This window comes from Oncorhynchus gorbuscha, linkage group LG13 (genome assembly GCF_021184085.1).
Source record: "Oncorhynchus gorbuscha isolate QuinsamMale2020 ecotype Even-year linkage group LG13, OgorEven_v1.0, whole genome shotgun sequence".
NCBI classification, from domain to species: Eukaryota; Metazoa; Chordata; class Actinopteri; order Salmoniformes; family Salmonidae; genus Oncorhynchus; species Oncorhynchus gorbuscha.
In genome coordinates, this window is record NC_060185.1 from 83735163 (window position 1) to 83751321 (window position 16159).

The following is a 16159-nucleotide window of genomic DNA, read 5'->3' on the forward strand; positions in this document are numbered from 1 at the left end:
TAAGGGAATCGCCCGCAGCAAGAGAAACATCATTGATATATACAGAGAAAAGAGTCAGCCCGAGAATTGAACCCTGTGGCACCCCCATAGAGACTGCCAGAGGACCGGACAGCATGCCCTCCGATTTGACACACTGAACTCTGTCTGCAAAAGTAGTTGGTGAACCAGGCAAGGCAGTCATCAGAAAAACCGAGGCTACTGAGTCTGCCAATAAGAATATGGTGATTGACCGAGTCGAAAGCCTTGGCAAGGTCGATGAAGACGGCTGCACAGTACTGTCTTTTATCGATGGCGGTTATGATATCGTTTAGTACCTTGAGCGTGGCTGAAGTGCACCCGTGATCGGCTCGGAAACCAGATTGCACAGCGGAGAAGGTACGGTGTGATTCGAGATGGTCAGTGACCTGTTTGTTGACTTGGCTTTTGAAGACCTTAGATAGGCAGGGCAGGATGGATATAGGTCTGTAACAGTTTGGGTCCAGGGTGTCTCCCCCTTTGAAGAGGGGGATGACTGCGGCAGCTTTCCAATCCTTGGGGATCTCAGACGATATGAAAGAAAGGTTGAACAGGCTGGTAATAGGGGTTGCGACAATGGCGGCAGATAGTTTCAGAAATAGAGGGTCCAGATTGTCAAGCCCAGCTGATTTGTACAGGTCCAGGTTTTGCAGCTCTTTCAGAACATCTGCTATCTGGATTTGGGTAAAGGAGAACCTGGAGAGGCTTGGGTGAGTAGCTGCGGAGCTGTTGGCCGAGGTTGGAGTAGCCAGGCGGAAGGCATGGCTAGCCGTTGAGAAATGCTTGTTGAAGTTTTCGATAATCATGGATTTATCGGTGGTGACCGTGTTACCTAGCCTCAGTGCAGTGGGCAGCTGGGAGGAGGTGCTCTTGTTCTCCATGGACTTCACAGTGTCCCAGAACTTTTTGGAGTTGGAGCTACAGGATGCAAATTTCTGCCTGAAGAAGCTGGCCTTAGCTTTCCTGACAGACTGCGTGTATTGGTTCCTGACTTCCCTGAACAGTTGCATATCGCGGGGACTATTCGATGCTAGATAACTGCAGGAATGTCCATCAGAGATGTTGCCAGATAATTTAATCTTTATTTCTTTACCATAAGCCACCTCCAATGTTGTTTTGGAGAGTTTGTCAGTACGTCCAACCGGCCTCAGACCATGTGTAACCACGTCAGCCCAGGACCTCCACATCCGGCTTCTTCACCTGCAGGCTCGTTTGACACTAGCCATCCGGACAGCTGATGAAACTGTGGGTTTGCACAACCAAAGAATTTCTGCAAAAACTGTCAGAAATCAACTCAGGGAAGCTCATCTGCATGCTTGTTGTCCTCAACAGGGTCTTGACTTGATTGCAGTTCGGCGTTGTAACCGACTTCAGTGGGCAAATGCTCACCTACGATGAGAATTCGGGATTCATCCGGAGAAGTGTGCTCTTCCCGGATGAATCCCGATTTCAACTGTACTGGTCAGATGGCGTAGTGTGGACGAGCAGTTTGCTGATGTCAACGTAGTGATCATTGTGCCCCATGGTGGCGGTGGGGTAATATTATGAGCAGGCATGAGTTACGGACAACAAACACAACATAATTTTATCTATGGCAATTTGAATGCACAGAGATAGCGTGACGAGATCCTGAGGCCCATTGTCGTGCCATTTATCCGCCGCCATCACCTCATGTTTCAGTATGATAATACACGGCCCTATGTCGCAAGGATCTGTACACAATTCCTGGAAGCTGAAAAAATCCCAGTTCTTCCATGGACTGCCTAATCACCAGACATGTCACCCATTCAGCATGTTTGGGATGCTCTGGATCGACGTGTACGACAGCGTGTTCCAGTTCCCGCCAATATCCAGGAACTTCGCACAGCCATTGAGGAGGAATGGGACAACATTCCACAGGCCACAATCAACAGCCTGATCAACTCTATGAGAAGGAGATGTGTCGAGGCAAATGGTGGTCACCCCAGATACTGACTGGTTTTCTGATCCACTCCCCTACTGGTTTTAAGGTGTATGTGACCATCAGCATATCTGTATTCCCAGTCATGTGAAATCCATAGACTAGGCCCTAATGAATTTAAATTGACTGATTTTCTTATATGAACCTTAACTCAGTAAAATCTTATAAATTGTTGCATTTCTATTTGAGTTCAGTGTAATATACATAATGTATTATACTGTGAGAGTAATATCTGTCAACACAAGCAGGGCTAAAAGAGTTAACCACAGTCATTCAACCAGGATCTCATCATACATCTCTCACAGGAAAAGACAAGTACAATATTCCACACAGTCAGTTTGAACAGCGAACATTCACCCCAAGGCTAGTCTTAGCCTATGGGGATCCTTGGTTAGACTTCTTCTAAGATACTAGCACAGCACCATTTGTACAGTCTGCTACATTGTCAGTTGGTTAGGAAAGGGTCTAGGTTAGGAGTTAGGAAACTACAGAAGGGTTCCACAAACACCACAGCACGATCAGTTCAATCACTATCAGACCCTTGATAGCAAAACTACCATCGTTGCCATAGCTACAGCTATTGACACACATGACACTACTCCACACCATGCGTGTTACCTGCGTTCGAACAGGGCGCTCTGATCAGCAGGCTAAGGGCGGGTACAAAGATAAGGGGTAAAGAGAGATGATTGGCTAAGAGGCCTGTCAGTACCGTAGCTCCAGATATGGAGCCACCATGACAAGTCCTTTTACATGGAGTGGTGTTACCAGAGCAAACCAGTGTTAACTACTAGCTACTCCCACTGGTGTCAAATGAGTCAGAGGTGATGATTTGGCTGTGTAGGATATGTATGGTGTCACTGTGTATGTGTTGACTCACCGGAAGGGAAGTAGAGAGGGAGGTTTTTCAGGTACAGCTCCTTATCAGTGGGCAGGAACACACAGAAGATCACTCTGTCCAGCTTTATGAGACACACACACACACACAAAACATCCATATAAATAAGTGAAAAACCATCATTTTGTCTCGAGGGCCACAGCAGGATTTCAAAGTTCAGCGGAGGGCAGCACAGATTTTATTTGGAACAATTTGTTGGTCAGAAAAAGAGCAGTTATCTGAAAACGTATAGGTCCATTAGTATTTCTACCTACTTTCTATCAAGTTTTAGACTTTCAACAGTGGCCTGGAGGTTTTATTTGACCCCAGAATAATAATTACTCCATCAACAACAACATAAAGATTGAATGGGCTGACGGGCCGGACGTTGTCTGCTGTTGGTATAACTGTAGAATAAAGTTGATCTTCAGAAGTGATGCTCAACACTGAGAACAAAGCATTTTCATACAAAACGAGTTGTAATATAACAGCTGTATGTCCGGACTACGTCTTCATCAGCCCAGAGAAAAGATCTCTACGATATCAGAACACTTAATAATGACCAGCAGTGACTTCTACAAGGTACCCTGCTGCTGGCAGTGAAGCATCCCTTCCCTTCACATCCTCATTACTCAATGAACACACTGCCATTAAGTCCGTGTTTGGACTGGAGCAGAGCTGGATGCTGGTCCACTACAATTAGGCCACAGATCCAGCAGAAGCTATCATTATCTATACAGTATATATCATAGGGTTTGGTAGGAGGCAGATGTTATTGGCATCAGGTAAACAGTCAGCTGTATGGATGCTGGGAGAGTGCAGAGGAACATTGACAATAGATCAGACTGAAGGTCAAAATAGAATATTTTGTAGTACTATGAATTTAGGGACTTCCTTTTTGTTTTGGTTTAATATGTAGATATCTCATGCTGTTGTGTTGTGTCAACTAGTATAACTAAAAAAAAGTTACAAATAATTTATCACAAAAATAGTGTACACTGGAGAACTGGAGGAAGAGTAGAGGAGGAAGGAGTGAATGATGAAGAAAAAGATAGTAAAGATAACAGACAGGCGACAGACTAACTTCCCTCCAGTCATCTATTCCTCTTTTCCCTCTTCTAAGCCCGTCAGGAGCCAATTAAAACACAGCCTTAGCCACGAGTGTGTGTGTGCGTGCGTGTGTGTGTGTGCGTGCGTGTTGTCGCAGTCCGCCCTCTCCTGACTCTCTCCAGAAAACCAAAAACAACAGCTGTGAGACAGAATACCAGAAGGAAAGGAAAAAAATAATAATTAGACACACACACATACAAACAAGAGCACACACACCTTCTCATGGTGTTCATCCAGGTACTTCCTGACAGTCTCCAACGCGACGTGCACAGCCTGCTCAGGTGGGTATCCTAGACACAAAAACACAGCAATTACTGTGGTGTGCAGGTGGCCAAGAGCACTGTGTTATGGGTGGCCAAGAGCACTGTGTTATGGGTGGCCAAGAGCACTGTGTTATGGGTGGCCAAGAGCACTGTGTTATGGGTGGCCAACAGCACTGTGTTATGGGTGGCCAAGAGCACTGTGTTATGGGTGGCCAAGAGCACTGTGTTATGGGTGGCCAAGAGCACTGTGTTATGGGTGGCCAAGAGCACTGTGTTATGGGTGGCCAACAGCACTGTGTTATGGGTGGCCAAGAGCACTGTGTTATGGGTGGCCAAGAGCACTGTGTTATGGGTGGCCAAGAGCACTGTGTTATGGGTGGCCAACAGCACTGTGTTATGGGTGGCCAACAGCACTGTGTTATGGGTGGCCAAGAGCACTGTGTTATGGGTGGCCAAGAGCACTGTGTTATGGGTGGCCAACAGCACTGTGTTATGGGTGGCCAAGAGCACTGTGTTATGGGTGGCCAAGAGCACTGTGTTATGGGTGGCCAAGAGAACGGTTGAATCAATACAATTAGAGAAACACCCATTTGTTTGGACCAGCTAACAGAGTGGCATCAATGCCATTGTTAAAGTAGATAACTGGCTACTAGTTAACTATTTATAGTTGTATTATTCTCAGCTACATCTTATCTCATAACCAGGCCAACCTAAAACAGCGGTACATATGGAGCTGACATGGGAGGACGTCCCGCTCCCAGCCCCAGACGGTCTATTATTTAACAAAGACCTTTATGATAAGTACTCCCTGGCGCCGACCATCAAGGGACTGTGGGCTATCGCTGTTGTAAGACCATACAAACGCTCCTCACCGCGTGGCCGCGGCCACCCTACTCTGGTGGTCCCAGCGCGCACGACCCACGTGGAGTTCCAGGTCTCCGGTAGCCTCTGGAACTGCCAATCTGCGGTCAACAAGGCAGAGTTCATCTCAGCCTATGCCTCCCTCCAGTCCCTCGACTTCTTGGCACTGACGGAAACATGGATCACCACAGACAACACTGCTACTCCTACTGCTCTCTCTTCGTCCGCCCACGTGTTCTCGCACACCCCGAGAGCGTCTGGTCAGCGGGGTGGTGGCACCGGGATCCTCATCTCTCCCAAGTGGTCATTCTCTCTTTCTCCCCTTACCCATCTGTCTATCGCCTCCTTTGAATTCCATGCTGTCACAGTTACTAGCCCTTTCAAGCTTAACATCCTTATCATTTATCGCCCTCCAGGTTCCCTCGGAGAGTTCATCAATGAGCTTGATGCCTTGATAAGCTCCTTTCCTGAGGACGGCTCACCTCTCACAGTTCTGGGCGACTTTAACCTCCCCACGTCTACCTTTGACTCTTTCCTCTCTGCCTCCTTCTTTCCACTCCTCTCCTCTTTTGACCTCACCCTCTCACCTTCCCCCTACTCACAAGGCAGGCAATACGCTCGACCTCATCTTTACTAGATGCTGTTCTTCCACTAACCTCATTGCAACTCCCCTCCAAGTCTCCGACCACTGCCTTGTATCCTTTTCCCTCTCGCTCTCATCCAACACCTCCCACACTGCCCCTACTCGGATGGTATCGCGCCGTCCCAACCTTCGCTCTCTCTCCCCCGCTACTCTCTCCTCTTCCATCCTATCATCTCTTCCCTCCGCTCAAACCTTCTCCCACCTATCTCCTGATTCTGCCTCCTCAACCCTCCTCTCCTCCCTCTCTGCATCCTTTGACTCTCTATGTCCCCTATCCTCCAGGCCGGCTCGGTCCTCCCTCCCGCTCCGTGGCTCGATGACTCATTGCGAGCTCACAGAACAGGGCTCCGGGCAGCCGAGCGGAAATGGAGGAAAACTCGCCTCCCTGCGGACCTGGCATCCTTTCACTCCCTCCTCTCTACATTTTCCTCCTCTGTCTCTGCTGCTAAAGCCACTTTCTACCACGCTAAATTCCAAGCATCTGCCTCTAACCCTAGGAAGCTCTTTGCCACCTTCTCCTCCCTCCTGAATCCTCCGCCCCCCCCCCCCTCCTCTCTCTGCAGATGACTTCGTCAACCATTTTGAAAAGAAGGTCGACGACATCCGATCCTCGTTTGCTAAGTCAAACGACACCGCTGGTTCTGCTCACACTGCCCTACCCTGTGCTCTGACCTCTTTCTCCCCTCTCTCTCCAGATGAAATCTCGCGTCTTGTGACGGCCGGCCGCCCAACAACCTGCCCGCTCGACCCTATCCCCTCCTCTCTTCTCCAGACCATTTCCGGAGACCTTCTCCCTTACCTCACCTCGCTCATCAACTCATCCCTGACCGTTGGCTACGTCCCTTCCGTCTTCAAGAGAGCGAGAGTTGCACCCCTTCTGAAAAAACCTACACTCGATCCCTCCGATGTCAACAATTACAGACCAGTATCCCTTCTTTCTTTTCTCTCCAAAACTCTTGAACGTGCCGTCCTTGGCCAGCTCTCCCGCTATCTCTCTCTGAATGACCTTCTTGATCCAAATCAGTCAGGTTTCAAGACTAGTCATTCAACTGAGACTGCTCTCCTCTGTATCACGGAGGCGCTCCGCACTGCTAAAGCTAACTCTCTCTCCTCTGCTCTCATCCTTCTAGATCTATCGGCTGCCTTCGATACTGTGAACCATCAGATCCTCCTCTCCACCCTCTCCGAGTTGGGCATCTCCGGCGCGGCCCACGCTTGGATTGCGTCCTACCTGACAGGTCGCTCCTACCAGGTGGCGTGGCGAGAATCTGTCTCCTCACCACGCGCTCTCACCACTGGTGTCCCCCAGGGCTCTGTTCTTGGCCCTCTCCTATTCTCGCTATACACCAAGTCACTTGGCTCTGTCATAACCTCACATGGTCTCTCTTATCATTGCTCTGCAGACGACACACAATTAATCTTCTCCTTTCCCCCTTCTGATGACCAGGTGGCGAATCGCATCTCTGCATGTCTGGCAGACATATCAGTGTGGATGACGGATCACCACCTCAAGCTGAACCTCGGCAAGACGGAGCTGCTCTTCCTCCCGGGGAAGGACTGCCCGTTCCATGATCTCGCCATCACGGTTGACAACTCCATTGTGTCCTCCTCCCAGAGCGCCAAGAACCTTGGCGTGATCCTGGACAACACCCTGTCGTTCTCAACTAACATCAAGGCGGTGGCCCGTTCCTGTAGGTTCATGCTCTACAACATCCGCAGAGTACGACCCTGCCTCACACAGGAAGCGGCGCAGGTCCTAATCCAGGCACTTGTCATCTCCCGTCTGGATTACTGCAACTCGCTGTTGGCTGGGCTCCCTGCCTGTGCCATTAAACCCCTTCAACTCATCCAGAACGCCGCAGCCCGTCTGGTGTTCAACCTTCCCAAGTTCTCTCACGTCACCCCGCTCCTCCGTTCTCTCCACTGGCTTCCAGTTGAAGCTCGCATCTGCTACAAGACCATGGTGCTTGCCTACGGAGCTGTGAGGGGAACGGCACCTCAGTACCTCCAGGCTCTGATCAGGCCCTACACCCAAACAAGGGCACTGCGTTCATCCACCTCTGGCCTGCTCGCCTCCCTACCACTGAGGAAGTACAGCTCCCGCTCAGCCCAGTCAAAACTGTTCGCTGCCCTGGCCCCCCAATGGTGGAACAAACTCCCTCACGACGCCAGGACAGCGGAGTCAATCACCACCTTCCGGAGACACCTGAAACCCCACCTCTTTAAGGAATACCTAGGATAGGTTAAGTAATCCCTCTCACCCCACCCCCCCTAAGTTTTAGATGCACTATTGTTAAGTGACTGTCCCACTGGATGTCATAAGGTGAATGCACCAATTTGTAAGTCGCTCTGGATAAGAGCGTCTGCTAAATGACTTAAATGTAATGTAAATGTAAAGAGTGGCTGTCTACTCTCTTCTAACAGAGTGGCTGTCTACTCTCTTCCTCTCTCTGCTAACAAAGTGGCTGTCTACTCTCTTCTAACAGAGTGGCTGTCTACTCTCTTCTAACAGAGTGGCTGTCTACTCTCTTCTAACAGAGTGGCTGTCTACTCTCTTCTCTCTTCTAACATAGTGGCTGTCTACTCTCTTCTAACAGAGTGGCTGTCGACTCTCTTCTTCTGTCTTCTAACAGAGTGGCTGTCGACTCTCTTCTATATTCTAACAGAGTGGCTGTCTACTCTCTTCTAACAGAGTGGCTGTCTACTCAATAACAGAGTGGCCGTCTACTCTCTTCTAACAGAGTGGCTGTCTACTCTCTTCTAACAGAGTGGCTGTCGACTCTCTTCTATATTCTAACAGAGTGGCTGTCTACTCAATAACATAGTGGCCGTCTACTCTCTTCTAACATAGTGGCTGTCTACTCTCTTCTATATTCTAACAGAGTGGCTGTCTATTCTCTTCTAACATAGTGGCTGTCTACTCTCTTCTAACATAGTGGCTGTCTACTCTCTTCTCTCTTCTAACATAGTGGCTGTCTACTCTCTTCTAACATAGTGGATGTCTACTCTCTTCTCTCTTCTAACATAGTGGCTGTCTACTCTCTTCTAACATAGTGGATGTCTACTCTCTTCTCTCTTCTAACATAGTGGCTGTCTACTCTCTTCTAACAGAGTGGCTGTCTACTCTCTTCTTCTCTCTTCTAACAGAGTGGCTGTCTACTCTCTTCTAACAGAGTGGCTGTCTACTCTCTTCTTCTCTCTGCTAAGAGAGTGGCTGTCTACTCTCTTCTTCACTTTTATCTACATTTTATATTCATGAGTCCCAAATGGCAACCTATTCCCTATATAGCGCACTAACTGTGGATGTTCCCACTGTCTCAATCATCTTCCCACTACAATTCAATTGGTGACAATATTGAGTAAAAACACACAAATCAGTACTTAACTCTAAACTATATCTTTAATGAGACAGTTTCATTGAGTTTGACCTTCTCTGAACTCTGTGTGAAGAACACTAGTCAGAAACCGTGGGGAGTCTTGGAGCGCTGCCATCGCTAAACTCGCCAGCAGCAAATGGGGGGATTACATCCCAGTTGACACCATCTCATCCCTAATCTCTGTTAATCTGCCTGTTTAATCTCAACCCCTAATCTGGAAACCTCTTTCTACTGAAAACTGATATCTAGTGTGCTGAACTCAATTCACCCCTCTGCATCACTACCCTCTGAGTAGTGATGCTGGAAAACACAACAACACACAGAGAACACACAGAGAACACACAGAGAACACACAGAGAACACACAGAGAACACACAGAGAACACATAGAGAACACACAGAGAACACACAGAGAACACACAGAGAACACACAGAGAACACACAGAGAACACACACAGACAAACACATTTGTTGACTAACCGTAGATTCCAGTGGAGATGCAAGGGAACGCCTGGGGGTATAAAACACAGTGTAAAACAGAGAAAATACATTTAAAACTGATTGATAATAATAACCCTTCCCCCCACCACAGTGCGTAGCTTGGTATCGGTGGCCTTCTGCAGGCTGTGATGGTAGCAGTCCCTGAGGCGGCTCCTCTCCTCCTCCCCCACTTTCCCCATCGCTATGGGCCCCACTGTGTGGATCACATCTGGAACACACAGACAGACATATATATATAGAGAGAGAAAGAGTCAGAGAGAGAGAGAATGACAGAGACGAAGAGCGAGATTACGTTCATTTACAGCACACTGCAATCAACAAACTGCACTACTCTGGTATTCTGAACACAATTCCTACAGGGACACTGCATCAATCTATTACTACACTGAAGCCCTTTTCCTACTGGGCTGGCTTGTCTCAGAGTACAATAGCTCTGTGCACTGAGCCTCAGTCAAGAGCAAGGGGACCTTTGGGGGTCTGGGTGGGTTAGTAGGGGTTAGAGGGGTCTCGGGGGGGGGGGGGGGGTCTCTGTTAGTAACACCAAGGTCAACCATCACAGATACTCCCGTTAAAAGCCCAACATGACTCAAGGTTCAGAGTATGGTCATTTATGGTGGCTATCCATCTGTATGTCAGAGAGATAAATGTCAAGGACACAGACTGTCACCACCACACTATACCACTGAGTCACCACCACACTATACCACTGAGTCTGAGTCACCACCACACTATACCACTGAGTCTGAGTCACCACCACACTATACCACTGAGTCTGAGTCACCACCACACTATACCACTGAGTCACCACCACACTATACCACTGAGTCACCACCACACTATACCACTGAGTCACCACCACACTATACAACTGAGTCACCACCACACTATACCACTGAGTCACCACCACACTATACCACTGAGTCACCACCACACTATACCACTGAGTCACCACCACACTATACCACTGAGTCTGAGTCACCACCACACTATACCACTGAGTCACCACCACACTATACCACTGAGTCACCATCACACTATACCACTGAGTCTGAGTCACCACCACACTATACCACTGAGTCACCACCACACTATACCATTGAGTCTGAGTCACCACCACACTATACCACTGAGTCACCACCACACTATACCACTGAGCCACCACCACACTATACCACTGAGTCTGAGCCACCACCACACTATACCACTGAGTCTGAGTCCCCACCACACTATACCACTGAGTCTGAGTCACCACCACACTATACCACTGAGTCTGAGTCCCCACCACACTATACCACTGAGTCTGAGCCACCACCACACTATACCACTGAGTCTGAGCCACCACCACACTATACCACTGAGTCTGGGCCACCACCACACTATACCACTGAGTCTGAGCCACCACCACCCTATACCACTGAGTCTGGGCCACCACCACACTATACCACTGAGTCTGAGCCACCACCACACTATACCACTGAGTCTGAGCCACCACCACACTATACCACTGAGTCTGAGCCACCACCACACTATACCACTGAGTCTGGGCCACCACCACACTATACCACGGAGTCTGAGCCACCACCACACTATACCACTGAGTCTGGGCCACCACCACACTATACCACTGAGTCTGAGCCACCACCACACTATACCACTGAGTCTGAGTCCCCACCACACTATAACACTGAGTCTGAGTCCCCACCACACTATACCACTGAGTCTGGGCCCCCACCACACTATACCACTGAGTCTAAGCCACCGCCACACTATACCACTGAGTCTGGGTCACCACCACACTATACCACTGAGTCACCACCACACTATACCACTGAGTCTGAGCCACCACACTATACCACTGAGCCACCACCACACTATACCACTGAGCCACCACCACACTATACCACTGAGCCACCACCACACTATACCACTGAGCCACCACCACACTATACCACTGAGCCACCACCACACTATACCACTGAGCCACCACCACACTATACCACTGAGCCACCACCACATTATACCACTGAGTCACCACCACACTATACCACTGAGTCTGAGCCCATCATATAGTCCAACTCGAAATCTAAAAACACAATTCTCTACTTTGTTTTTCACTACAATTTATAATTTACGCACTTCTTCTCTACTCTTTAATCGTCCCTTTCTCGATTCTTCCTTTCTACACTTCACTTTCTCCTTCGCTCTCAACCCTCCTCCTCACTGTCCCCCCCCCCTCTGTCACCTCAGCTAGACAGTGCTGTCTGTGGGGTGTAATTTACTGCCCCCCCTCTGTCACCTCAGTTAGACAGTGCTGTCTGTGGGGTGTAATTTACTGCCCCCCTCTGTCACCTCAGTTAGACAGTGCTGTCTGTGGGGTGTAATTTACTGCCCCCCCTCTGTCACCTCAGTTAGACAGTGCTGTCTGTGGGGTGTAATTTACTGCCCCCCCTGTCACCTCTGTCACCTCAGTTAGACAGTGCTGTCTGTGGGGTGTAATTTACTGCCCCCCTCTGTCACCTCAGTTAGACAGTGCTGTCTGTGGGGTGTAATTTACTGCCCCCCTCTGTCACCTCAGTTAGACAGTGCTGTCTGTGGGGTGTAATTTACTGCCCCCCTCTGTCACCTCAGTTAGACAGTGCTGTCTGTGGGGTGTAATTTACTGCCCCCCTCTGTCACCTCAGTTAGACAGTGCTGTCTGTGGGGTGTAATTTACTGCCCCCCTCTGTCACCTCAGTTAGACAGTGCTGTCTGTGGGGTGTAATTTACTGCCCCCTCTGTCACCTCAGTTAGACAGTGCTGTCACCTCTGTCAGTTAGACAGTGCTGTCTGTGGGGTGTAATTTACTGCCCCCCCTCTGTCACCTCAGTTAGACAGTGCTGTCTGTGGGGTGTAATTTACTGCCCCCCTCTGTCACCTCAGTTAGACAGTGCTGTCTGTGGGGTGTAATTTACTGCCCCCCTCTGTCACCTCAGTTAGACAGTGCTGTCTGTGGGGTGTAATTTACTGCCCCCCTCTGTCACCTCAGTTAGACAGTGCTGTCTGTGGGGTGTAATTTACTGCCCCCCTCTGTCACCTCAGTTAGACAGTGCTGTCTGTGGGGTGTAATTTACTGCCCCCCTCTGTCACCTCAGTTAGACAGTGCTGTCTGTGGGGTGTAATTTACTGCCCCCCCTCTGTCACCTCAGTTAGACAGTGCTGTCTGTGGGGTGTAATTTACTGCCCCCCCCTCTGTCACCTCAGTTAGACAGTGCTGTCTGTGGGGTGTAATTTACTGCCCCCCTCTGTCACCTCAGTTAGACAGTGCTGTCTGTGGGGTGTAATTTACTGCCCCCCTCTGTCACCTCAGTTAGACAGTGCTGTCTGTGGGGTGTAATTTACTGCCCCCCTCTGTCACCTCAGTTAGACAGTGCTGTCTGTGGGGTGTAATTTACTGCCCCCCCCCCTCTGTCACCTCAGTTAGACAGTGCTGTCTGTGGGGTGTAATTTACTGCCCCCCCCTCTGTCACCTCAGTTAGACAGTGCTGTCTGTGGGGTGTAATTTACTGCCCCCCCCTCTGTCACCTCAGTTAGACAGTGCTGTCTGTGGGGTGTAATTTACTGCCCCCCCCCTCTGTCACCTCAGTTAGACAGTGCTGTCTGTGGGGTGTAATTTACTGCCCCCCTCTGTCACCTCAGTTAGACAGTGCTGTCTGTGGGGTGTAATTTACTGCCCCCCTCTGTCACCTCAGTTAGACAGTGCTGTCTGTGGGGTGTAATTTACTGCCCCCCTCTGTCACCTCAGTTAGACAGTGCTGTCTGTGGGGTGTAATTTACTGCCCCCCCTCTGTCACCTCAGTTAGACAGTGCTGTCTGTGGGGTGTAATTTACTGCCCCCCTCTGTCACCTCAGTTAGACAGTGCTGTCTGTGGGGTGTAATTTACTGCCCCTGTCACCTCTGTCACCTCAGTTAGACAGTGCTGTCTGTGGGGTGTAATTTACTGCCCCCTCTGTCACCTCAGTTAGACAGTGCTGTCTGTGGGGTGTAATTTACTGCCCCCCTCTGTCACCTCAGTTAGACAGTGCTGTCTGTGGGGTGTAATTTACTGCCCCCCCTCTGTCACCTCAGTTAGACAGTGCTGTCTGTGGGGTGTAATTTACTGCCCCCCTCTGTCACCTCAGTTAGACAGTGCTGTCTGTGGGGTGTAATTTACTGCCCCCCCTCTGTCACCTCAGTTAGACAGTGCTGTCTGTGGGGTGTAATTTACTGCCCCCCTCTGTCACCTCAGTTAGACAGTGCTGTCTGTGGGGTGTAATTTACTGCCCCCCTCTGTCACCTCAGTTAGACAGTGCTGTCTGTGGGGTGTAATTTACTGCCCCCCTCTGTCACCTCAGTTAGACAGTGCTGTCTGTGGGGTGTAATTTACTGCCCCCCTCTGTCCCCAGTGCTGTCTGTGGGGTGTAATTTACTGCCCCCCTCTGTCACCTCAGTTAGACAGTGCTGTCTGTGGGGTGTAATTTACTGCCCCCCTCTGTCACCTCAGTTAGACAGTGCTGTCTGTGGGGTGTAATTTACTGCCCCCCCCCTCTGTCACCTCAGTTAGACAGTGCTGTCTGTGGGGTGTAATTTACTGCCCCCCTCTGTCACCTCAGTTAGACAGTGCTGTCTGTGGGGTGTAATTTACTGCCCCCCCCTCTGTCACCTCAGTTAGACAGTGCTGTCTGTGGGGTGTAATTTACTGCCCCCCCCCCTCTGTCACCTCAGTTAGACAGTGCTGTCTGTGGGGTGTAATTTACTGCCCCCCCTCTGTCACCTCAGTTAGACAGTGCTGTCTGTGGGGTGTAATTTACTGCCCCCCTCTGTCACCTCAGTTAGACAGTGCTGTCTGTGGGGTGTAATTTACTGCCCCCCTCTGTCACCTCAGTTAGACAGTGCTGTCTGTGGGGTGTAATTTACTGCCCCCCTCTGTCACCTCAGTTAGACAGTGCTGTCTGTGGGGTGTAATTTACTGCCCCCCTCTGTCACCTCAGTTAGACAGTGCTGTCTGTGGGGTGTAATTTACTGCCCCCCTCTGTCACCTCAGTTAGACAGTGCTGTCTGTGGGGTGTAATTTACTGCCCCCCCTCTGTCACCTCAGTTAGACAGTGCTGTCTGTGGGGTGTAATTTACTGCCCCCCCCTCTGTCACCTCAGTTAGACAGTGCTGTCTGTGGGGTGTAATTTACTGCCCCCCCCTCTGTCACCTCAGTTAGACAGTGCTGTCTGTGGGGTGTAATTTACTGCCCCCCCTCTGTCACCTCAGTTAGACAGTGCTGTCTGTGGGGTGTAATTTACTGCCCCCCTCTGTCACCTCAGTTAGACAGTGCTGTCTGTGGGGTGTAATTTACTGCCCCCTGTCACCTCTGTCACCTCAGTTAGACAGTGCTGTCTGTGGGGTGTAATTTACTGCCCCCCTCTGTCACCTCAGTTAGACAGTGCTGTCTGTGGGGTGTAATTTACTGCCCCCCTCTGTCACCTCAGTTAGACAGTGCTGTCTGTGGGGTGTAATTTACTGCCCCCCTCTGTCACCTCAGTTAGACAGTGCTGTCTGTGGGGTGTAATTTACTGCCCCCCTCTGTCACCTCAGTTAGACAGTGCTGTCTGTGGGGTGTAATTTACTGCCCCCCCTCTGTCACCTCAGTTAGACAGTGCTGTCTGTGGGGTGTAATTTACTGCCCCCCTCTGTCACCTCAGTTAGACAGTGCTGTCTGTGGGGTGTAATTTACTGCCCCCCTCTGTCACCTCAGTTAGACAGTGCTGTCTGTGGGGTGTAATTTACTGCCCCCCTCTGTCACCTCAGTTAGACAGTGCTGTCTGTGGGGTGTAATTTACTGCCCCCCTCTGTCACCTCAGTTAGACAGTGCTGTCTGTGGGGTGTAATTTACTGCCCCCCTCTGTCACCTCAGTTAGACAGTGCTGTCTGTGGGGTGTAATTTACTGCCCCCCCTCTGTCACCTCAGTTAGACAGTGCTGTCTGTGGGGTGTAATTTACTGCCCCCCTCTGTCACCTCAGTTAGACAGTGCTGTCTGTGGGGTGTAATTTACTGCCCCCCTGTCACCTCTGTCACCTCAGTCACCTCAGTTAGACAGTGCTGTCTGTGGGGTGTAATTTACTGCCCCCTCCTCTGTCACCTCAGTTAGACAGTGCTGTCTGTGGGGTGTAATTTACTGCCCCCCCTCTGTCACCTCAGTTAGACAGTGCTGTCTGTGGGGTGTAATTTACTGCCCCCCCTCTGTCACCTCAGTTAGACAGTGCTGTCTGTGGGGTGTAATTTACTGCCCCCCCCTCTGTCACCTCAGTTAGACAGTGCTGTCTGTGGGGTGTAATTTACTGCCCCCCTCTGTCACCTCAGTTAGACAGTGCTGTCTGTGGGGTGTAATTTACTGCCCCCCTCTGTCACCTCAGTTAGACAGTGCTGTCTGTGGGGTGTAATTTACTGCCCCCCCTCTGTCACCTCAGTTAGACAGTGCTGTCTGTGGGGTGTAATTTACTGCCCCCCTCTGTCACCTCAGTTAGACAGTGCTGTCTGTGGGGTGT

General features: G+C 50.1%; 1 protein-coding gene across 2 annotated transcripts in view; it reads right to left on the bottom strand.

Annotated features, from left to right (window-relative positions):
- The window catches only part of macrod1 (mono-ADP ribosylhydrolase 1), a 119445-nt gene that overhangs the window by 1928 nt on the left and 101358 nt on the right, over positions 1-16159 (bottom strand). The window contains exons 6-10 of one of the 2 annotated variants that reach the window (XM_046295963.1): positions 9693-9814; positions 9586-9616; positions 4179-4252; positions 2856-2937; positions 2594-2625 (exon numbers count right to left, since the gene is read on the bottom strand). In XM_046295963.1, coding sequence (XP_046151919.1) covers positions 2618-2625; positions 2856-2937; positions 4179-4252; positions 9586-9616; positions 9693-9814 — 317 coding nt within the window. In that variant the 3' untranslated portion in view covers positions 2594-2617. The remainder of the gene's footprint in view (positions 1-2593; positions 2626-2855; positions 2938-4178; positions 4253-9585; positions 9617-9692; positions 9815-16159) is intronic. The other variant, XM_046295962.1, reaches the window with a different exon arrangement.